The 23,556-nt window shown below is 40.7% G+C and overlaps 1 protein-coding gene and 1 long non-coding RNA gene across 3 annotated transcripts in view; one reads left to right on the forward strand and one right to left on the reverse strand.

The window, feature by feature from the left end:
- LOC143709691 (uncharacterized) overlaps positions 1–23,556 on the reverse strand; it is a 759,555-nt gene that overhangs the window by 446,138 nt on the left and 289,861 nt on the right. Inside the window, exon 2 of the long non-coding RNA XR_013194385.1 lies at positions 14,989–15,009. This is a non-coding gene — a long non-coding RNA (uncharacterized LOC143709691). The remainder of the gene's footprint in view (positions 1–14,988; positions 15,010–23,556) is intronic.
- LOC143709681 (sushi, nidogen and EGF-like domain-containing protein 1) lies at positions 16,140–19,219 on the forward strand. Of its 2 annotated transcripts, none has more exons than XM_077200281.1 (9): positions 16,140–16,268; positions 16,476–16,594; positions 16,695–16,721; positions 16,809–16,942; positions 17,031–17,309; positions 17,397–17,492; positions 17,586–17,742; positions 18,094–18,176; positions 18,299–19,219. In XM_077200281.1, exons 2-9 carry the CDS (start codon positions 16,537–16,539, stop codon positions 18,377–18,379), a joined length of 915 nt encoding a protein of 304 aa, XP_077056396.1. In that variant the 5' UTR covers positions 16,140–16,268; positions 16,476–16,536; the 3' UTR covers positions 18,380–19,219. The 2 variants fall into 2 exon arrangements, with proteins under 2 accessions (XP_077056396.1, XP_077056397.1); XM_077200282.1 differs by having other exon boundaries at positions 16,698–16,721.

Consider the following 23,556-nt stretch of genomic DNA (forward strand, 5'->3'; position numbering starts at 1 on the left):
CCATATGATGTCCGATGTCCGTGACACTGTGTTGAGTGCAGTGCTTATGGTGGAGGGAATGTAATAAAGTAAACAGCAACAGAATAGTCTGGGGTGGAAAAAGTTGAGAATTGTTTCTGGGGGGGTTTGTGCAATGAAGTAACGGTTCACTGCACAAAACAATCCAGAAACAATTCTTAAGTTTTAGTGCAGTGTTGTGCTTATGGGACTGGGGATATAGAGGAGCAAACTGCAACACAGCAGTTTGGGGTGGTGACGGAAGGATTACAATAGATTTTTGAGAAACAAAAAAAAATTCAAGTGTGATGGGGTTTCGACAATTCCTCTTCTTGGACAGAACCTCTCCAGCCTTTGAAAAGATCCTTTCACAAGGAACAGAGGATGCAGGGGAACATAAAAATGCAAGTTCCAGCTGGTATAAATGATGATACTGATGATTCTGTTGAGCCCAGACAGGGGAGGATCTCCTCTTTCTAGCTGGCTCCATTACCAGGAAAAGAAGAGTCGCAAAAAGTAGTCCAGTCCAGATCCAAAATCCAAATAATCGTATCTAATTAATATAACAAGACTATAATATAGCTACTATAATTAATAATAACAATATACTATTCTAACCTGATATAATGTAATAATATACAGCCCTAACACATATATGACACAATAATGACAATGAGAGTTCTCTAATTCTCTGAAGCTACTACAACTGCTTCTACTACTCCTGACAACATCCGGAAGTTGGCGTGAGTTTTTAACCCCCTATATCCGGAAGCGACACTCAGACCGAACCGATGACATATCCACACAAACCGAGGCCCTTAAAGGGATAGTTCACCCAAAAATCAGTAATTAAAGTCAGTAATCAGTAATTACTCACCCTCATGTTGTTCCAACCCCGTAAGACCTTCGTTCATCTTCAAAACACAAATTAATATATATTTGATTAAATCTGAGAGCTGGATCACTCCTCCATAGGCTTCTAAGGGACTTAGACACTTGCCAGGCTCGAAAAGTTAGTAAAGACATGGTTAAAATAGTCCAAGTGACTACAGTGGCTCAATCTTAAGTTTATCAAGCGACTAGAATACTTTTTGTTCCCAAAAACAACAAAAATAACGACTTTATTTCAACTATTCATTTCCTTCTCTGTGGGCCTCTAGTCAGTTAACGTAGTGTGATTGGGTAAAGCTACGTCACACGTAGGCTCACTATTGGCTGACGCTGGTCATGTGTGTGATGCGTGTGACGTACAACACCAGAAGCTTACGCTATTACACTAGTGAACTGACTCGAGGCCCACAGAGAAGGAAATGAATAGTTGAAATAAAGTCTTTATTTTTGTTGTTTTTTTGTGCACAAAAAGTATTCTCGTCATTTGATAAACTTAAGATTGAGCCACTGTAGTCACTTGGACTATTTTAACGATATCTTTAATAACTTTTCGGGTCTGGCAAGTGTCAGTCCCTTAGAAGCCTATGGAGGAGTGATCCAGCTCTCAGATTTAATCAAACATATCTTAATTTGTGTTCTGAAGATGAACGAAGGTCTTACAGGGTTGGAACAACATGAGGGTGAGTAAATACTGACAGAATTTACATTTTTGGGTGAACTATTCCTTTAAGTAGTGCTTCCCCAGTTGTCAAGCATCAGGAGGATGAGGATCCCGCCTCACAGAGCACACACAGTCAACTCATTACGGATGACTGACAGGCAAAACAGCCAATCAGTTACAGCCTGTTAAAGTGAATGTAAGAGAGACAAAAGGAACCGAAAAGAGAAACACAAAACACACCCAAAACACTGAAAGACGTGACAAGGCCTGATTCAAAAATCTCAACAACAGAGGTGATATGAGATTAAACTATACTTACTGCTCTCTTCTTTGCTTGTCTCTGCACTCAGATTTCAGTTTTTCTTCTATAGCAGCTGGTCTAAAAAACAAAAAAACATTAATATTTCACAAAAAAGTAATATATAAATTATTAATTATATATAACATGATTTTTTCAAAATTTGCAAAGATCATTTACATCATAACAATGAAGCCAAATTGTTCAGGAAATCATAAATAAATGAACAGCTTCTTTTAGCAAATAAAACGAATGTTAAAGGAATAGTTCACCCAAAAATGAAAATTCTGTCAGTATTTACTCACCCTCATGTTGTTCCAACCATAGACATCATTTAGATAGACACCCTATCAACCGCTACTGCCTACTAGCGCGGACGAGCCGTGGGGCCGCCATCTTAGACAGGTCACCCGCTCCACTCAGTGTGAACTGTTTAGCAGGTGGAATGAGCTTTCAGCGCATTTAATTAAAATTTACCTCACTGAATACCGAACTGATTTTCACGCGAGTTTTTTTCTGCAAAGGTCATACAGGTAGCTATGAAACAGGACTCATGGTTCGGCGTATTTTAATATTCATAGTGGGCTTAACAGTAATATAATATTCTGATATATGATATAAAGTGGCCATAATCCCCGAAAAGGGGGAAAAACTGGGACATTTAGACTATCAATATGATTGAAAGACCTAATGTTGTGACTTCAAAAACAAAACAGGGACAGAGGTAGTTTTTTTTTCTGTATTTAGCCAGGGACAGGCAACCAAACAGTCCCCGTTTTTGATTGCCCTGAAACCGGGGATGTCTGGTCACCCTATGATATGTGATGTAGGCTATGATAACATTATGTATTTTGCAAATCACACACTATAAATATGACAGAGAAGCAGAACGAGATAGTGGCAGTAAAGTCAGATATTTCAATAAGTTGAATACAACAATATATGATTATATATTATATTAGAGTCTACATGAAGCTTTTTATATTTGTCTCTCTGTCACACACACACAGACACACACACACACACACACACACACACACACACACACACACACACACACACACACACACACACACACACACACACACACACACACACACACAAACACACAAACAAACACACACACAATAGTGAAGCTACCACCAAAATACAAAATTAGTAAAGCAAGAAGTGACTGCCCAACAATGATAATATCCACGATTTCAGTACAGTAATATCAAAGATCCTTGCACCTTTTTAACTCTCTGGTAATATTCTATTCACAAAATACAACCAGTAGTATGGTAACGTTAAGTTTTACTTGTGAAAAGTAATCTCCCGAGCCCTATTTGCGATGGTCCGCCGATTTGAGCAGGAATATGCTGCAAAGTGCTTGGCATCTTAACTTAACTTAAACTGAAAGTTTATCAAGCGACGAGAATACTTTTTGTGCGCAAAAAAAAAAAAAATTAAGACTTTATTTCTACTATTCATTTCCTTCTCTGTGGGGCTCTAGTCAGTTAACGTAGTGTGATTGCGTAGAGCTACGTCACACGTAGGCTCACTATTGGCCGATGCTGGTCGTGTGTTATGCGTGTGACGTACAACAGTGGTTTTCAAACCCTGGGTCGCGACCCTCGGGTTGGTCGCAAGAATTAAAAAATGAGTAAATAATTTGCACGACCAAATTATAATCACAAACACAAAATAAAACAAAAATGTCTTTTATTCACAAACATGTATTTGTACAAATTGTTGCACATTCGTTGAATTCTGAATTTTGCACACATAATTGAAAGCAAATTGTTTGTGGATATTGGCCTAAAACATATCTGCAAGACTGCAACATTTATCAAGTTCACAGATAATTGTGCATGCATTTATTAATAATATTATCATAATAAAGTATACTACAAAAAAATCAGATAAGTCCAGAATATGACCAAAGCATTTAATTTGACGTTAAGCATTTTCCTCCCATAGAAACCCATTATAAGAACGCTAAATGTAGCTTAATGCATATTAGAATGTCCCCTTATTATGTCGAAATAACGAGATATTTATGTCGAAATAACGAGATATGTCGAAATAACGACTTATCGTGTCGAAATAACGAGATATTATGTCGAAATAACGACTTATGTCATAATAACGAGATATTTATGTCGAAAATAACGAGGACTTAAGTCGAAATAACGAGATATTATGTCGAATAAAACGAGATATTATGTCGAAATAACAACTTAAGTCGAAATAACGAGATACGTTTTCTTTTTTTTCTCTCTCACATAGTTAAAGTATAACAGAAAATAATTATAAAATCTAAATAAGTACCTATTAATATTGCTTTGCTCTGTTGTGATTTTCTAGTTACTCTGTGAAATTGAAGCAGTGACATTCTGGTATCTCTGACCTCATCCAATTATTTATCATGGGATTGTCTCCAGTTTCACAATATCTGCTGATGTTCATATCAATCCTTTCACTGAGTGAGTTTTACCATGAATAAAGTCTTTCATGGAATGACAAAGGCAATATCACATTCTATTTGGAATTGTATTTTTTTAAATATCCCTCATTCAGGGAAGTTTATTTAGCAAATCTAGTCATTGAGGATGGAAATGCATAACATGTATAACAGGAATGCCACTCTTGAAGAAGGTGAATGTTTGTATGTCCTCTCACACTTTGTATGACAGGGGTTTAATCTACATTTTCAATAGTGAAAGTAAACCTGTTATTCCTCTATGGCTCCCCTGATGAAAAGAAAGCTAAGTATACTTGCAGCCAGACTATCAGTATGTAATGAGGCAATAGGGGTGCTTTTAACTGCACTGGACTTCGCAAAAAAAAAATTCTAAGGCTGCAGGTGTGTGTTTAACTACACTGGAATACGCCACTCCAATTTTTTTTTGGGTAGGAGATCCCAAGTCACTAGAGGGTTTCCCGCTCGGCTATCCAATTAAATAAATAAAGGCAAAATTACTATAAAAATCAAAGCATCACTTTTATTACAGTTTTTTTCAGTCGCTAACAAGCGTTTGTCCAACCAGTAGTCACATTTTCAAAACTCTAAACACAATTAGCACAGCATCGGTCTATTGTGGCCATACCATTCACACATTTCATGTCGTTTTCACACAATATGCAGTCAGTGAACACATTTCCACAATGCTTACATTTTCTTAACAGACAAGTTATACCTCCCAACAAAATTATGGATTGTTTTTGTAGTATTTGCGAATGTTAACACACACCATCCCACAATAGCAAAAACAATATTCCAAACCTTAGATACAGTATAAAAACCTCTGCTTTTGCAATGATATCAGTTCCAAAAACAATATATCTCAGCAAAATAATAAACAAACAATTGAATAATTGACACACAGCTGATTTATGTTGAGTAAATTGGGCCAACCCAAAATTACCCAATTTTTTTCTATTACATTGACACTTATACAGTAAAATTAGGACTTTGAGGAGTGATGTTTTTGGAAACAGAAACAGAAAAAGACAAACACTGTAATGTCTGGACGAGGAAGAGTAAGAGCAAGGGGCCCAGGGAGAATAGCAGGAGCAGTGAGAGATGCAGTGAGATATGCAGTGAGAGATGCAGTGAGAGGTGCAGTGAGATGTGCAGTGAGAGGTGCAGTGAGAGATGCAGTGAGATATGCAGTGAGAGGTGCAGTGAGATATGCAGTGAGATATGCAGTGAGAGGTGCAGTGAGATATGCAGTGAGAGGTGCAGTGAGATATGCAGTGAGAGGTGCAGTGAGATATGCAGTGAGATGTGCAGTGAGAGGTGCAGTGAGATGTGCAGTGAGAGGTGCAGTGAGATATGCAGTGAGAGGTGCAGTGAGAGGTGCAGTGAGATATGCAGTGAGAGGTGCAGTGAGAGGTGCAGAAGTGCAATATTTGATGAAAACATGTGGCCTAACCCTGAAGATCGCAGAGTTTAGATACAGTAATTTTGTGCTTTTTTTGTAAGCAATACTGTAAAACTTTTTCTGTTCTTTCATACCGTGTTTCTACTGTACCTCCTGTTGTAAACAGTAAAGGGAAAAAACTGATTTGCTTTTTACTAGAATGCTTTTGAATGTGAACATTACTGTACATGTGGACATACAGTTCCCAACCAAGAAATTTAGTGTAAAAAGGTTGGATTGCATGTTTTGCATGCAAATAAATACCTGTAAAACTGAAACATCAAAGTCTATGTAGTTTTTGTAATGTCAACAATGGCCAGTATTTTGAAACCTGGTGTACTTTGATTGACTGCATGTACCATGTGAAGTGAAAACAAGTGTTATTCTTTGACAGAATAATTTCATTTTGAGACAGATTTTCAGTGTTTTGGTAAAGTTAGTGTGTGCAGAGAAAGATGTGTTCTATTTTGAAATGAAGAGTTAGTATATATTTAACAAAATGTGTTTTTGAGAAGAAAATTAACCATTTGGCCAATTGTGTTTTGTAGGTGTGAGTCTGTGTTAAGAGTTTAGAAAAAGTATCTGAAGTATGGGTAAGCGCTTGTTAGCGATTGAAAAAAACTGTAAATACAATGATTCTGGTCTCATCTGCTTTCACTCAAAGCTGGCCAAATGTAAGCGTGAGAGGTGGTGGTACAGTTAACTATGGGAGGTAACATAACATTTCAAAAGAAAATGCACACAACAAAATGAATAAATACAATAAACCCCAAAAGAAATCACAAAGTTTCTACATACCACACTAAATACACAAAAAAACTCTTAACACACCACACTTGTATGAATCAAGAGCGAATATATTCCCTCCCTTAGTTACTATGCTCACAGCTACAGATAATGACCTGGATAGTTCACAGAATAAACCATATAAAACGTAAAACTGTTTAGTCAGTGTGTGTGTGTGTGTGTGTGTGTGTGTGTGTGTGTGTGTGTGTGTGTGTGTGTGTGTGTGTGTGTGTGTGTGTGTGTGTGTGTGTGTGTGTGTGTGTGTGTGTGTGTGTGTGTGTGTGTGTGTGTGTTATTATGCCTTATTGTGTGCGTTTCTTTTTTGAAAATGTCATAGGAGTTCAACTGAAACTTAGTTCATTTTTAGACCTGACCCAGACTGGAAACGTTGAGGATGTTTTGCAGCAGGTCACAAAAAAGCTGGTCAATCGTGGAGTGCCAAGTTTCTTTGAGATAAAGTTAAGAAACGTCAAAAAGACTGTAATACATGGAAGGGACTTAAAAAGTTTCAAATGGTGACCTTGAAGATGTAGAAACCGATAAAGAGAAGAATGTCGCTGGAAGGAAACCTTTATATTTCCTCAGCCTTGAATTGTATTACTCTCACATAATAATAAATGAGTATATATACATATGATGAAAAAATGACAATGTGATAAAATTAGATAATGAAATAATTCATTACATTAATCATATCTGGTCCAACATAATTTATCTTTAATAATAATCATTAATCCTCTTTTTTTTTCCTTTTGTCCTCTCATGCTTTGTGTTATGATCTCTTTAACAAGTATCAAGGGATGTAGAAACTAATTAAAGAGAAAAATGTCACTCCGCAGGAAGCGAACCTTTATATTTTCTAACCCTTCAACTTCTTATTCTTACATACATATATAACACACAGATCATAAACACACACAAACATAAATAAGCATAATGAAATATGATGAAAAAAAGACAATGTGAATTTGATAAATTAGATAATGATATAATTCATTACATTAATTATATATGTTCCAACCTAATTTAGCTTGAATAATAATCATTAATTATTTTTTTTCCTTTGTCCTATCATGCTTTGTGTTATCAGATATCTTTAACAAGTGTCAGGGTTTAAACGTTGAACTACTATAGCATGTGAACAATGCTAATAAACCTGTTTTTTGTCTACAACTCCAGTTACCAGAAGCATTAATCATCCATATCAAAAAACCTGCACGTATCGTTCTCATGGACATTACTGTGTAATATTTTTTTTAACCATTGAACTTGAGGACAGCAGCTTAGAGCTGTTTCTGGACATTCATTGGCAGCATAACAAAGTGCCAACCCCTCATATTTGACCTGGGACACAAACTCACAGTTTTGGTTTTTGAGAAGGGCATGTCATGTTTATGTTGGCAATCTGACTTGCTAAGAAGTGAAAAACTATTTTGTGCCAAAATATCAGTCTGATACACAAGCTTTGACGTCAACCACAATAAAATATGAGAAGTTTTTTCTCCTCCCTTTTTTATTCAAAGCTTGTTAATTTGATTGTGCATTTGATCTTTATAACATTTATCTGTGTGTTTGTGTAGAAACAAGAACACGCGGAAACAGTTGGTGGAGCAGTTGTTGTTGGAAAATAAAATATTTTACTTGGCCCACTTTTGTTCAAGGCACAGCAGAAGAAACCTGATTTGGTGTGCCATAACAAATGAAGTTTAAAAAAGAAGAAAAAGTTGAATCTCCATCTGAATTGTTAAACTCGTCCAGTAGGTGGGGCTAGAGTCTGTCAGAATTAAGGAGACATAACATCTGAATTGCAACACACTCATTAAGCCTGTCTAGAGATCTGAGGCCTATATGAAGGCAGTGTTGGTGGATAACCAGATATCACACCTGCAAACTTGTCGCTTTTCGGCGACAATCACCGTTTTCTTGGTCAATTGGGTCATTTACGCCTTGGTCAATTAGGTCATTTAGAACCGGAGAGTTTTATTTTCGAGGTGGGGGGGGGGGGTCAGGGTGTAGGCCATTTTTCCTGCCGACCAAAATTTCGTTATTTCAAATGTAGGCGCGTTGCGCGTGGTAAGCGCGCTCATAATATAATCCGCCGGAGCCACCACAACATTGCCCAACATCAAATGGCAAACGCAATGCAAGCGGAACGAAACTGCTCGGTATTGTGTGGTTGACGGACCGTTTATAAGTTTGGACCAAAGCAGCGCGAGCCGATCTTGATCAAGCGACACAGCGCTAATAAGAGGTCCAGTAGGAAGCATTTGAATTTGTCACAGAAGTAATAACATCGCTGCGAGATCTAGTGAGAAACATTCACATTTCTCCGTTATCAATGGATCAAACAGCACTGACGTGGAAACCAGGAAGAAACATTGTGCCATGAATTAACTATCCTGTGTTCACAGACCAGCAACATTCACCATGGATTTACTGTAGTAACACTAACTGCAACCATGGAAGTTTGGCAGGAATAGTAGGCTATAATGCCTTCAAGTAACATTACTTTGGTTTTATTTTGACATTATTAATACAATTGCTGCCCTCAAACTAATCTGAACTAAAAAAAAAAATTTGTTTATAACTACTACAAAATTACATTTCATTTTTTCCAAGGAGCTGTTTTGTTTTATATGGTCCTAAGAAGAGTCAATTATAGCTCCAGAATTGCTCAAAGTAAAACAAAAATCATACTTTATGATGTTAGTTTTAATTTAAAAAAAAGAATAAAAAAATGTAAATCAAGGAAATGACCTAAAACCTGGTAAACAGTAGTTCTCTTACGAGAGTATCTCTCGTACTGCGTAATATCTTACGCTATGGGGAAAACCTCTTTTCCACGAGATATTGAAGCCAAAAATCATCCTTAATTTTGAATTAATGTAAAACGCTATGAAGAAGCATGCAGACATAGGCAAGACGGCTTGCGCGCCTATTGGCTGCCCTGCTTGCCAGCAGCAGCCTATCGAGAGTGGCCCTGCGTGACACATATCCAATGGGGGCATTTCGCGCCCATTTCGTCACGTCCCGCCAGAAAAGGCGTGGTCTCGCCCTATAAATATAGCTCGATTAGGCTGGTACAACTGATTTTCATCTCTTCAGCCAAGCATCACGCATCGCTGAATCCGGAGTGAGAAGCCACAAAAAAAAAGCAGCAAAAAAGCGAAAAGCACACAGCGGGACGAGCCTTGAGTCTGAAGTCACTTGCATCGCCGCCTTTAGCCGCCATACCTGTTATGCTTTCCGGCGTTATATCCTTTTCAAAGTGTGTGTGTGTGTTCGCCGCTGCGACACACATTTTTTCACTGTCTCTCTCTCTCTTAAAGGAGCTGCATCTTTTTCAAGATGCATAGATCCTGCGGCCCGTGCCGAGCCACACTCAGTGAAGAGGATCGCCATGATATCTGCGTTTCCTGCCTGGGTGAGGATCATGCGGCTCTCGCTCTTGTCGACGGCGGATGCCCTCACTGTGAGCTACTGCCGATGGTGACTCTGAGGACTCGCCTGGCATCATTCTCAGAGCCTGCACTTCAGCCCGCTGTAGCGCCGCGCCGTAAAAAGCGACGTGCCCAGCGCGGCCCCGAGCCTTCTCCTGCCCCTCCAAAGCTCGCCGGTTCGCCCACTAGCTTCGCCGGCATCGCTCGAGTCCATCCCCGACGGACAGCGGCCACCGTCTGCCGCCGCTTCTGCCATTGAGGTCGACGAAACAGCCGAGGCCTGTTCTATCCTGGCATCAGATAATGAGGATTGGGCGAGCTCTGTGGACCTCCCCTCTGCTATCCGCGAGCCTTCTGGGAAACGAGCCGGCATTGAAACAGAGCTGCTGCGTCTGCTCTCTGAAGCCGTCGAACACCTCGGCCTCAACTGGGAGGCGCCCGCGCAGCCTGCGCGCAACCGACTGGACGGATGCTTCCTCAAGAAGGACCACGCGCCGTCACAATCCAGGCCCGTGCCTTTTTTTCCTGAGCTTCACGAAGAAGTCGCGAGGTCCTGGGGCGCCCCCCTCTCGGCCAGGGTGCGTACCTCTGTCTCGGCTGCATTCTCCACTGTGGACGGTGCGAAAGACAAAGGATACCTTTCTATTCCCCCAGTGGAAGCAGCGGTAGCTTCCCATCTCTGCCCGCCCTCTGCTGGACGGCGAGCGCAGACGGCGCTACCATCTAAAGCCTGCCGAGTGACGTCAGCCATGCACGGTCGCGCATACGCCGCCGCCGGGCAAGCCGCGTCAGCATTACACACGATGGCCATCTTGCAGATCTTCCAGGCCGACCTTCACCGAAAAATGGACGAGGAAGGCGCTGAGTCGATCAGCATTGCGGATTTGCGGAGCGCTACAGACCTGGCTCTACGCGCTACAAAATCAGCTGCACAGGCCATTGAGCGGAACATGGCCTCTCTCGCCGTGGCTAAGAGACATCTGTGGTTGACGCTGTCTGAAATGACTGGAGCTGAGCGTTCTGTATTCCTCGACGCGCCCATTTCGTCAGCTGGCCTCTTCGGATCTGCCGTCAAAGATTTCGCGGACAGATTCCAAGAGGTTCAAAAGACATCGCAGGCGATGAAGCACTTCCTCCCGAAGCGCTCTAGTTCCGCAGCAGGTCGCTCTAAACAGCCGTCTGCCCGGAGCTCCCAGCCGCAACCTGAACCACCCGCCACCGCTGCTTCTCAACGCCGCCAGGCCCGAGAACAGAGACCGCGCTCTCGCTCTGCTGGACGCCGCCCCCCTCAGCGCGGGCCCCGGCCGAGGATCGAAATCAAGCCCGGGGTCTCAAAGCCTTCCTAGCCTCTCTAGGAAAGCGACGGTGTTCAAATCCCGCTGCGGCCGGATTTTCACCGAAACGTTTCGCTCGTCCAGTTCCATGCAATGTGACTCTTCCAGCGTATCTAGCAGTCAACAAGCCGGTCCATTTGCCCGCTTGCCTGCACACAAAAGCCGTTTTTATGGCTACCCAGATAAGTCCAATAAAGAGTGTATTTTTTGGTGTTCCGGCCACGGCCGATGGCACTGATACTTGGGTGTAAGAATGCCCAAGTATCAGTGCCCATTCCCACACGCAGACACAGCCCGCCACAATACAGGGCAAGCTCAAATAAAATCGACTCATGTCGATTGTGCAATAAATGTAGTGTACGTGCCCATGACACAGCGCCCACAAACACTACACGAAGCATGTCCCACGGTTTCTGTAAAAACGAAACCAACTCATTTTCAGTCGGCGCGAGCCGACAGTGTTCTCAGTGCAGTGAGTGAGCCCGCTATCCCGCGCCCACATTCCCTCACAGACATGCCGAACCCCACGGGGCTCTTCCCGCTCGCCTTCTCTCCACAACCTGTCAGAGAGAAGCTGAGCGCGGTCTGTCTGCCTGCTATGATCAGCGCACCCCCCGCCTCGCACACTGCAAACACAGTGTCTATTTCTCAGCACACCGGAGCACTCCGGCCGCCGCTATGCCGCGGCAAGAGCCCAGATTTCATTCTACCTCTAGCTATTCACGCAGATGCGTGGGCAAAGCTTCACGGGGTATCAGAATGGGTGCCAGATACTATAAAAAGAGGCTATTCGCTGCAGTTCACTCGACGCCCCCGCCGTTGCGCAGTGCGAGCCGAAACGACGGTAAAAAAACGAAGTATCTCATCTACTTCGAGCCGAGATAGCGTAACTGAGGAAAGGGGGTATAAAACCTTTATCTCAGGCTCAGAGCGAAGGGGGGCTATACAGCAGGTATTTTCTGGTACCGAAAAAAACGGTAGATCTGCGACAGCTGAACAAAGCGCTCGCGAAGCGCCAGTTCAGAATGATTACAACCAGGAAAATCCTCGCGCAAGTTCGCCAGGAGGACTGGTTTATATCAATAGATCTGAAAGACGCCTATTTTCAAATACAAATAGCGTCACGTCACAGGCAATTCTTGAGATTCGCCTTCGAGGGCCAGGCATACCAATACAAAGTCCTGCCGTTCGGCCTGTCCCTGGCACCCCGTACATTTACACTACTTGGACGATTGGCTGATTCTAGCTCGATCACAATCAGAACTCATAGAACACAGGGCCACACAACCGAGCATCTCGAGAATCTGGGTCTCACAGTCAATTGGGCGAAGAGTTCGCTGTCTCCCAGCCAGAAAATTTCTTTTCTGGGAACAGTGCTGGACTCGCAATCCATGACAGCGCGTCTGTCGCCAGAGCACGAACTGGACATTCAGCACGCCATGAAATCCTTCCGCCGCGGCTCTATAGTCCTGCTCAGAAGGTTTCAGAAAATGCTGGGCCTCATGGCCTCAGCAGCTTCAGTGCTCCAGCTGGGTCTGCTTCGCATGCGCCCACTGCAGCTGTGGCTGAAAGCGCGAGTTCCGCCCAGGGCATGGACCGCTGGTCGGTTTCGCTTCCGGGTCGATCTGAAATGCGTTTCAGCTTTGGAACCTTGGAAGATAACCGACTGGTATCAGTCAGGTGTGAGTCTGGGGACTCCCTCGAGTGTGAAGGTGGTGTCCTCGGACGCCTCCACCTCGGGATGGGGAGCGCTGCTCGAGGGCAGACCTTTCTTTGGCCAGTGGTCAGAATGGGAAAAGCTCCTACACATAAACTGTCTGGAAATAATGGCAGTCGACAACGCGCTATGGCGCTTCTGTCCCCAGATAGAGGGTCACCATGTCTTGGTCCGGTCGGACAACATGTCAGTGGTGGCATACATAAATCACCAGGGCGGCATCAAGTCCCGAAACATTTACAGGCTAACGGAACGCCTCCTGGTCTGGGCTCAGCACAACCTGCTTTCACTGAGAGCGGCGCATGTGCCTGGTCACCTGAATCTGGGACCAGACAGACTGTCCAGAAACAATGTCCCAGCAGGGGAATGGTCGCTGCACCCGCGGACGATCCAACTGCTGTGGGAGACATTCGGCAGAGCGCAGGTGGACCTGTTCGCGTCCCACGCGAACGTTTACTGTCCGAAATATTTCTCCAAGAGCAAGGACGCGCTGGCCCACGTCTGGCCCCGCTGTCCCCTCTATGCTTTTCCCCCCGTCTCGCTCCTGCCTCAAGTGCTGGAACAAATCAGGGAAAACGGATGCCCCGTGCTGCTTGTTGCTCCGCTCTGGACAAACCAGACTTGGTTCCCAGTCCTGATGCGGCTGACCAGCACTGCCCCATGGCCAATACCGTTGAGGAAAGAACTCCTCTCTCAGGCCAAGTGCTCGATTTGGCATCCTTGCCCGCAACTATGGTCCCTACATGCATGGACCATCAACGGGTACCCGCTAATCTCCCGGAGGGAGTGTTAAACACGATCACGCAGGCGAGGGCCCCGTCTACTAGACGGCTCTATTCCTCGAAATGGTCTGTGTTCTCTGCCTGGTGTCAAGACCAGGGCTTTTCACCCGTAGACTGCGGGGTCACGGAAGTACTCTCATTCCTTCAAGAGCTGCTGGATAAGGGCAGGACCCCATCCACGCTCAAAGTGTACGTGGCGGCCATAGCAACGTTTACAAAACCTGTGTCAGAAGCCATTCACTGGGGAAAAACGACCTAGTCGTGCGATTCCTCAGCGGAGCTCGGAGGCTGAACCCTCCCAGACCTCCTTCAGTCCCGGTGTGGGACCTTTCTACGGTTTTGGAAGCCATGAAAGGTGCTCCTTTCGAGCCAATCCATTTGTCAGACATGAAGCATCTGTCTTTCAAAACGGTGTTTCTTTTGGCTCTCGCTTCAGTGAAGCGCATAGGGGACTTACAAGCGCTTCCAGTAAGCGCGTCATGTATGGAGTTTGGGCCTAATGACTCAAAAGTCATACTCAAACCAAGGCACGGGTACGTGTCCAAATCCCTCAACACACCGTTCAGGGCCCAGGTTATTCCCCTGTGCGCTCTCTCGGTTCAAGATGAGGAGGAGGATGTGAGTCTCATTTGCCCTGTCAGGGCACTGAGAGCTTATGTGTCCCGCTCGTCTCTCTTCAGTTAGACCGAGCAGCTCTTCGTTTTGTTTGGCGGACGCTCCAAGGGACTGGCCACATCAAAACAGAGCCTATCCAGATGGATAGTCGACGCCATAGCACTGGCTTACACTTCTAAGGGCCTGCAGTGTCCTTTGGGTGTCAGAGCGCACTCCACGAGAGGCGTGGCCTCGTCGTGGGCGTGGTATAGTGGGGTTACCCTGCAAGATATCTGTACGGCCACGGGCTGGACCTCGCCGTCTACATTTATAAGGTTTTATAACCTAGAGGTTCCCGCCTTACAAGCCAAGCTTCTGTAGTTATAGAATTCAGTGGGGGGTGTGATGCTTGCATCCTCTCTTCTCCGACTCTCTGTGAGTGTATGGTGATTATGCATATGAGCCCCGGGCTACTGCCCTTGGGACTTTGGTGTCAGATCCCAGTACGCACGGCGTTTTGCATTGTGTTCCCCATAGCGTAAGATATTACGCAGTACGAGAGATACTCTCGTAAGAGAACGTACTCGGTTACTAATGTAACCTCGGTTCTCTCTAGAGAGGGAACCAGTACTGCGTATCTTGCCGTGCATACACAGCTCTGGTTCGCTTCGCCGATGAAAATCAGTTGTACCAGCCTAATCAAGCTATATTTATAGGGCGAGACCACGCCCTTTCTGGCGGGACGTGACGAAAGGGGTGCGAAATGCCCCCATTGGATATGTGTCACGCAGGGCCACTCTCGATAGGCTGCTGCTGTTGCCGCAGGGCAGCCAATAGGCGCACAAGCCGTCTTGCCTATGTCTGCATGCTGCTGCACAGCGTTTAACATTGATTCAAAATTAAGGATAATTTTTGGCTTCAATATCTCGTGGAAAAGAGGTTTTCCCCATAGCGCAAGATATTACGCAGTACTCGTTCCCTCTCTAGAGAGAACCGAGGTTACGTTAGTAACCAAGTACGTTTCTAACAACACAGGGCTATTTAGATAAACAATCTGGCTAGCATGTTGTTTTAGGCTAATACACCAACAGCAAATTTCTGTTTAATAAAGCGCTCAGAAGCGCTCAAATGTGTCATTTGTAATATTAAAATCTCAAATATTACCCCCCCCCCCCCCCCCCCCCCAAACTAAAACATACCACTAAACATAAGGGTATGTTTTAGTTTAGTTTTTGCCAACCATTGGTTTTAGGGATTTTATTTTTCAGCTGTTTTCATAAGCATAGCAACTTTCACTTCACTCGAGGTTATGTTCTCGGTAAGAGATCTCAAAATGAAATTGGACCAATCAGCTGTGAGCAAAATAACAAGTGTCTGATGCAATAAACTCACTCCCTCGATCAGTCTCTCTTGACCCAAATTAAAGATCACTAAATAGTAAAAAATTTATTAAAGAATAAGTTATTTATAAACAATATAAAATTGTTGACTGTTGGAGAGTACGGACAGCTACAATTTCTCATGATTTTTATGTAAAGTGTGTCGTGGGACATGTCAACATAATTGAATTATGCAAGAATATGCATTATATCCCATTTTTCATTGCAAAATACAGCATGACCTTTTTGATTTCTTTATCTAATCTGGCACAAGGAAATAGCCCAGACACGATTCAAGTGGATGAACTTTTGAAGAGAACAAGTGTTTGTGAAGTTGTATAGTGAGAATTTCAGTCATTGTTATTCTGAATGCATTGACAGACACTGCCTGAACAGTCACTCCCTTCAGCGCTATGATAATTAGTGCCCGACTTGAACCTTGCAGAAGGTGCTTCTTTAATGTTCCATGAAGCTGTCTGAGGTAAACATCTAACTTTTTGTCTATAGCGTTGTTTGTTTTAACAACTTATTCTCTGATGCTATGTCTATGTATATCTGTATGGTTAAAGTATAACATTATTATGTTATATATATAATATTATATATATAATATTATTATAAAATCAAAATTTTTACTTTTTATACTTTTTTTGTGTTAATATTGCTTTGCTCTGTTGTGATTTTCTAGTTACTCTGTGAAATTGAAGCAGTGACATTCTGGTATCTCTGACCTCATCCAATTATTTATCATGGGATTGTCTCCAGTTTCACAATATCTGCTGATGTTCATATCAATCCTTTCACTGAGTGAGTTTTACCATGAATAAAGTCTTTCATGGAATGACAAAGGCAATATCACATTCTATTTGGAAGTGTATTTAAAATAATTTCATATTTTTTTTTTCAGCAGGCAGGGTGACAAAAGCACAGACAGGTAATTATTGACTTTAGAACTAGAATGTATAAAACATGAACTGAGATTATCGTCACCAGAGTTTAAACTTGTTTATTTGTCTTGCAGCGCCGGTTATATTCTATCCGTTCGGCTCAGTGGCAGGAGACACTGTTAATATTGCTGTTGAAGATGAAAACTCCACTCGTATCGACCTGTGGAGACCTTTTGTGTTCTTTGGCCGCACATACAACAAGACATATGTGAGAATTCAGTTCTGTTTTGCTAATGCAAATGGTGAATGAGAAAAAAGTGACATGCATGACTGACTAAAATCTTTTTATTAATCAGGTTAATAGTAACGGGCACCTTACATTCAACCAATCTTCGTCAGAGTTTTACGTGAAGTACTTTCCCATCAATGGAAGTGAAGACATCATTGCTCCGCTCTGGACAGATGTCGACGTCAGTATGAATGGCATCATCTCATATCAGCAGTACTCAAATGGAAGTGTGCTCACTCAAGCCACTCAGGATATAAACCAGTATTTCCCGTATCTGAGCTTCACGGCTACTTGGGTCCTTGTTGCTACTTGGGATAGAGTTGAATACTTTTACCACTCTGGCACAGTAAGTTAGTTTGTTAAAACTCCTTCAGGCTCAAGATTACACTATTCTCAGAGCTGCTGTGACATTCAGTGTTCCCAAACTTTGCAGGAAACATCGTTTCAAGTGGTGTTAATTTCGGGTGGGAATTTATCTTTTATTCTCATGAATTATGGTGACTGCGCTGTGGCCTATAATGCGGTGCAGGTAAAACATGCCTTATACATCAATAGAACAAAATATGCCTATCTCTTCTTGATGTTCTGTCTCAATAATTAGTAATTTCCTTGTTTTTTGCAGGCTGGTTATGACACAGTAAACTCCACGGCCCACTTCGTGATTCCTGGATCAATCAATGGGAGTTTTATTCCAAACCTTATGTACTCCAGTAATGTAAATGTTCCAGGTCGATGGGCCTTCAGGGTGGACAGTAGATCAGATCAAAATAATCTACAAGGTACATAATTGCCATCATGTTTAGAATCTTTATTATTATAAGTTTGTTTTTATGTGGCAAGATGTTTTGGCACTAGCAATATCAAAGTCATGAGTTTATTTAAATCACATTCAAAACCTTTAATCAACCTAAAATTGGATAAAAGCATCTCCAAAATGTTGAAATTTAAATGTTCCTGGAAACAAACTAGTTGTTTTCAAGGCAGTGTTGTGAAATTCTTCATTATTCAAGTCAAATATTATATTCCTATTTGACCTCTTCAATATGTTCAGTATACAGTATGCATGAAAATTCAAAACACTTTTTAAACATACTACCATAATCATAAATCATGTGCTTTTTTTCCCTTAGAAAATATCATAGGAGTTCAAATGAGAGTTACTTCATTTTCAGACCTAACAGAGAGTGAAAACATTGAGACTGTTTTAGAGAAAGTAAGTTGCACTTACTAATGGACCTAATATGTTTTTTTTCTATTATTATTATTATTATTAATAATTATGGTGCTAATAGATGATTCAATCAATTTTGATCTATCAGTCAATCTTTATTTCAGCTACAACAGGAGCTGGTCAAGTCCGGTCTGCCGGGCAGCGTGAAACTGAAATTCAGAAGAATCCAAAAGACACGACCATAATATCATAAAATGTAACTCTTACAAGGAAAGAAGTTCAGCTGGTTCATTAATATCTTATATCAAATATCCTTGCCATTAAAATGTCCCTATACAGGGAAGTTATTCAGCAAATCTACAGTAGTCATTGAGGATGGAAATGCTGTCACTCCAGTTATTAGTTTGTTGCATATCTGTCAGCTTTGACATGTTTGTGTACATTTTGACTTGAGTCAAATCACATTAATATATCTGAAAGCTACCATTCACAGAGGAATGTCACTGTTCAAGAAGGTGAATGCTTGTTTGTCCTCTCACATTCAATGAGGTATGACGGGTTTAATCTAGATCTGCATTGTCAATAGTGAAAGTAAACCTGGAAAATCTACTTTTTACTGATCCATATCTTGTTTGTCTATTGGGGAGACAGAAGCTAGCTGTCACATGATTTACTCCAGTGAATTTGAATATAATGCTACATAATGTAATGTATAATATATAATTCTACCTTGATTGCTCAGGAAAAAAATAAGTATTCAACTAAACAAACATTGAGCTTTTTTGACAACATGCCTCGATAGTTGGGTAAAAAAATTAAAAAAAAATCTTCACCCACTTTTGTATGTTTGATGTCAAACTAAACATGCATAAACATCTTGCTTAATTGGTATGGCATAAACATGAATGCATGCATAGCCTAGATAACACAGCAATGAGCCTATTTGCTAATTTATGAAGATATTATTTATTGAAGTATCTGGCTATTTAGCTTTAGCTTTGAATCCTTTCCTCAAAAAAGGTTGATGTCATATTGTTAGGTGTGTGATAACTGTGACAGTAAATTAAAAATCTCTATAATGTGGATTAAAAGACATATTCCTTGGCTCACCACGAGGGGGAGACAGACGCTTAGTGAGAGTTAAGGCTGATTTATACTTCTGCGTCGGACCTACGCCGGAGCCTCTACGCTATAGTTTTCATTTATACTTCTGCGTCGTTCCTTGTTATATAAGCATACTTTTCACCCCATAGATATTTAATATGGATGAATTATAATATATTATTTACAAATAAATCCTTATTTTTTGAAAGATGGTTTTTAGCAGGTATAATACGAGTAGATTACTAAATCAAGAAGGTATGCTGCTAACTTGCTCCGAGTTTCTAGATTTCCATAACATTCCAATGACGTTTTCTATTGTCATGGATGCGATTGCCATAGGGGTCTTGGCATTATTCAGAGCTAATACCCAAACCAGTATTGCGCCCCTTTCTTCCTTAGATTTATTTGATACTGAAATTGGAAAAAATTAGTTTTGCCCCCGGAGTCGTAAATGTTAATAAAACTATTCGTTCATTATTTCAAAAAGACATTGTCACCTGGCCGAAATGTATTGTTTATTGGAATAGACTGGTGGAAGGTTTGTTATGGAAGGCCATCTGGACTTTACCAAATAATTATTTATTGGTAAATAAAATAAGTCTCAAAATCTTACACAAGTACCTCCCAGTAAATAATTTTCTGGTTAAATTTAAAAAGAATATTGATCTGAACTGTTCTTTTTGCAATACATTGGCCGAAACCTTGTTTCATTTATTTTGGCATTGCGCTCATGTAAGACAATTTTGGAAAGATTTGTCTAGATTTATAATTGACAACATTGACCCCACTTTTTCTTTGTGTTTAGAAAACGTTATATTTGGTTTTAATAATATTCCCTCAAATAAAAGGAAAGAGTACTATATTATAAAATTGAATTTGAAATTTTGCTAAATTCCATATACATAAATGTAAGTACAATAAAAAGCAACCTTTGTTTTTGGTTCTTGAAAAAGAAATGTGACCATCTTTTATTCCCACAATAAGAAAGCAATTAAAACTGTTTCTGTTTGTGAATCCTTTGATATTTGTATATAATTTTTAGCCTCCCCCTTTTTTTCTTCTCTCTTTTTCTTTTCGATCTGTATTGCAACTCTGACTGTACATTGACTATGTTTGTTTGAAGTGCAATAAAATAATATATATATATATGATTAATATATAATATATATATATATATATGATTAATATTACTCAATACTCTCCGTTCTTAATCTAATAAAACCACTTAAATATAATCATTTAAATATATATATATATATATATATATATATACATATATATATATATATATATATATATATATATATATATATATATATATTTAAATGATTTAAGTGATTTTATTAGATTAAGAACGGAGAGTATTGAGTCTTCATATACAAACAAATGCACCCATATAAGTTGCATTGTACATAACCATGGATAAGAATTTTATATCGATGCACATGGCAAGGTTTTATGTTGGTGTTGATATTTGAGTTCTTGTATCTCTACAGTAACAGAGAAAGTGTGTCATTGGGCCTGTCTAAATAAACACACTTGACCACTTGTCTACGACGTGTGTACGAAGTATTCAAGTGGGCGATTTTTGTTTACTTGATCACTTGATCATGGCCGTGGCGTTTTACAAACTGCACATAATCTCTGCACCAATAAAATGAGCAACACTTAGTTTTACATCAAGTACGTAACATCTTGCACTGTAAAGTTTAACTAGTCATGACGAGAAAACGGGGTGTTAAAAGTGATGAATAATGGTATTAGAGAAAGGCTGAATCTGACATTGCACATCCTACTTTATTTTAGGAAAAAACTGTGTGTGACAAAAGAAGTATGTCCGAATACTTATTGGCTACACTTTTATGAGTACTGTGAATTCTGATACTTCTTTTGATCACATAGGCCTACTGTTCTTCACCTACTAGTTGATTTCAGATGCAGCCTATCAGTGAGTTCTCTGTATCACAGACAGAGATCATGATGACGTCATGTCTCCACGCCTCCACTCACTCAATTGACCTGATTGGTTACAAGGGTAGACGTCAGAAACACTAGCGATTTCAAATCGCGTTTTTGAGACTGTCTTTGGTTCACTGCAGTTTTAAGGAGAACATACCCTACTCAGCAATGGTGCTGATTTATGAATTTGCACATGATTTGTCTTAAAGTATTAAAAACACCACATAGACAATCTAACAACATTAAAACCATGATTCTCACCACAGGGGACTTTAAAACATTTTCTGAAGCTCAAGATCCGCTGTATGACGCCATAAAGCACAATCGAAAAGTTTAAAATGTGGCATGTACAAGGTAAATGAATGAACCCATGGAACTCTGTGAAACATTTTGTGGGTTTGTAGTGGCTGAAGACGAGAGTGAGTATCGTTTATCAGAGTTACAGGACAGTGAAGTTCTCGAGTTAGTGATGGAGAGGTGTACGATCACCAACACTCGGCAACGACACGGCGGAGCAACATCCTCATCCGTGCGATGGTGTGATGCTGGTGGTGAGGGAGAGACAGAGCAGGAGAAGAAGAAGAAGAAGAGGAAAAAGAGATTCTGGAGACTGGCTCTTTCCTCAGAGCTGCCAGAAAGCATCTTAAGATGATTCTCCTGGGTCAGACTGAGGTGCAGATCATTGAGACACCGTCATCAGGCACCAGCACGGATGCTAATTGATTGTAGGCCTATGTATGAGCAACAATTTTTTTTTTAAATCTAAATTTTACCTAGATATAATTACCCATCAATGGTATCATTTATTATTCATATTTAATACATGTATATTTATTATTAATATATAATTTACTGTCATTTATATAGGATGCTTTAAAAAAAAAACATATGGTTTTGAGATATGATAAGAGCTTTAAACTTATTTTAATGAAGTCTCCAATGTTATTTCCTGATATTGTAAGATGTTGATTTTCTATTTTGGGCTTTCCGTATATAAATAACTGTAAAAAGTGTAAAGAGCTTGGTGGTCGTCTGGGAGTAGATGGGGTTGGCGTCGTTCATGAAGAAAGTTGTGTGGAGGATGTCCTTAAAGGGATAGGTCACCCAAAAATGAAAATTAGTTCATGATTTACTCACCCTCAAGTTATTGGTGTATATGACATTCTTCTTTGAGACGAATACAATCGGAGTTATTTTAAAAAATGTCCTGGCTCTTTCAAGCTTTATAAAGGCAGTGAATGGCAGTTTATGTTTTGAAGTCCATCAAAGTGCATCCATCAATCATAAAAGTAATCCATATGGCTCTGGGGGCTAATTAAGGCCTTCTGAAGTGAAGCGATTTTTTCGTGTAAGAACAATATCTATATTTAAAACTATTGACTAAAATAACTGGCTTCCAGCAGATGGCCGTTAAAGTTTTAAATCTAGATATTTGTCTTACAAGAACAAATCGCTTCACTTCAGAAGGCCTTTATTAACCCCCAGAGCCATATGGATTACTTTTATGATTGATGGATGCACTTTGATGGACTTCAAAACATAAACTGCCATTCACTGCCATTCTAAAGCTTGGAAGAGCCAGGACATTTTTTTTTATATAACTCCAATTGTATTCGTCTGAAAGAAGAATGTCATATACACAATGACTTGAGGGTGAGTAAATCATGGTGTAGTTTTCATTTGTGGTTGAACCCTTTAAAGTAACTACAAATAAATCACACCTTATACAGCTGTAGCAAACCGTTTTTGCTGTGTTCTACTCATTCTTTCACTATTATGTCCACATTCGGTTACACTTTATGTTAAGGTGTCATTGTTACAGTGTTAATTATATATTTGAGTACTGAGTAATATTAAGCAACTACTTACTAGAGAGTTAGGGTAGGATAGGATTTGGTTGAGGGTTAGTTGCATGTAATTATGCATAATTTACTATGGTAAGTACATGTAACATATGTAACAAGGACACTTTAATATAAAATGTTAGACCACATTCTGTTCAGGTTTAATTAGTGGAGTGATATGACCTCTACAAACATGTGAATTGCTGTTGTTGTTTTATCAGGTGACAGTGAAAGATGCAAGACATGGAGTACTCAGTCAGCTGCACTCTATGTGTTCTCTCCTCTCAGTCACTGATTTCATTTAAAACATCTTAAATAAACAATAACCAGACTACAAATAATGGCTTTTGATAAATGAACATATTCAAGACTGGATTAACCACCTTAAAATCAGTCTGTCTTCTAGCCTGATAATCTAAACCCCCTACCGCTGGAGATAGCTCTGACAATCCTGGCCAACAGGGATTATAAAGCTACTGGACTGACAGGACCATCGGGACAAATATGTGTGAGTA

The sequence above is a fragment of the Siphateles boraxobius genome, unplaced genomic scaffold (assembly GCF_051911475.1).
Source record: "Siphateles boraxobius isolate OS27281-9 unplaced genomic scaffold, OSU_SipBor_1 46, whole genome shotgun sequence".
Lineage (NCBI taxonomy): Eukaryota > Metazoa > Chordata > Actinopteri > Cypriniformes > Leuciscidae > Siphateles > Siphateles boraxobius.

Coding starts and splice junctions, on each gene's coding strand:
- LOC143709681 (XM_077200281.1), top strand. CDS start 16,537: ATGGGATTGTCTCCAGTTTCACAATATCTGCTGATGTTCATATCAATC. Junction 16,722..16,808: donor GGTGACAAAAGCACAGACAG/GTAATTATTGAC, acceptor TTTGTCTTGCAG/CGCCGGTTATATTCTATCCG. Junction 16,943..17,030: donor GCACATACAACAAGACATAT/GTGAGAATTCAG, acceptor TTTATTAATCAG/GTTAATAGTAACGGGCACCT.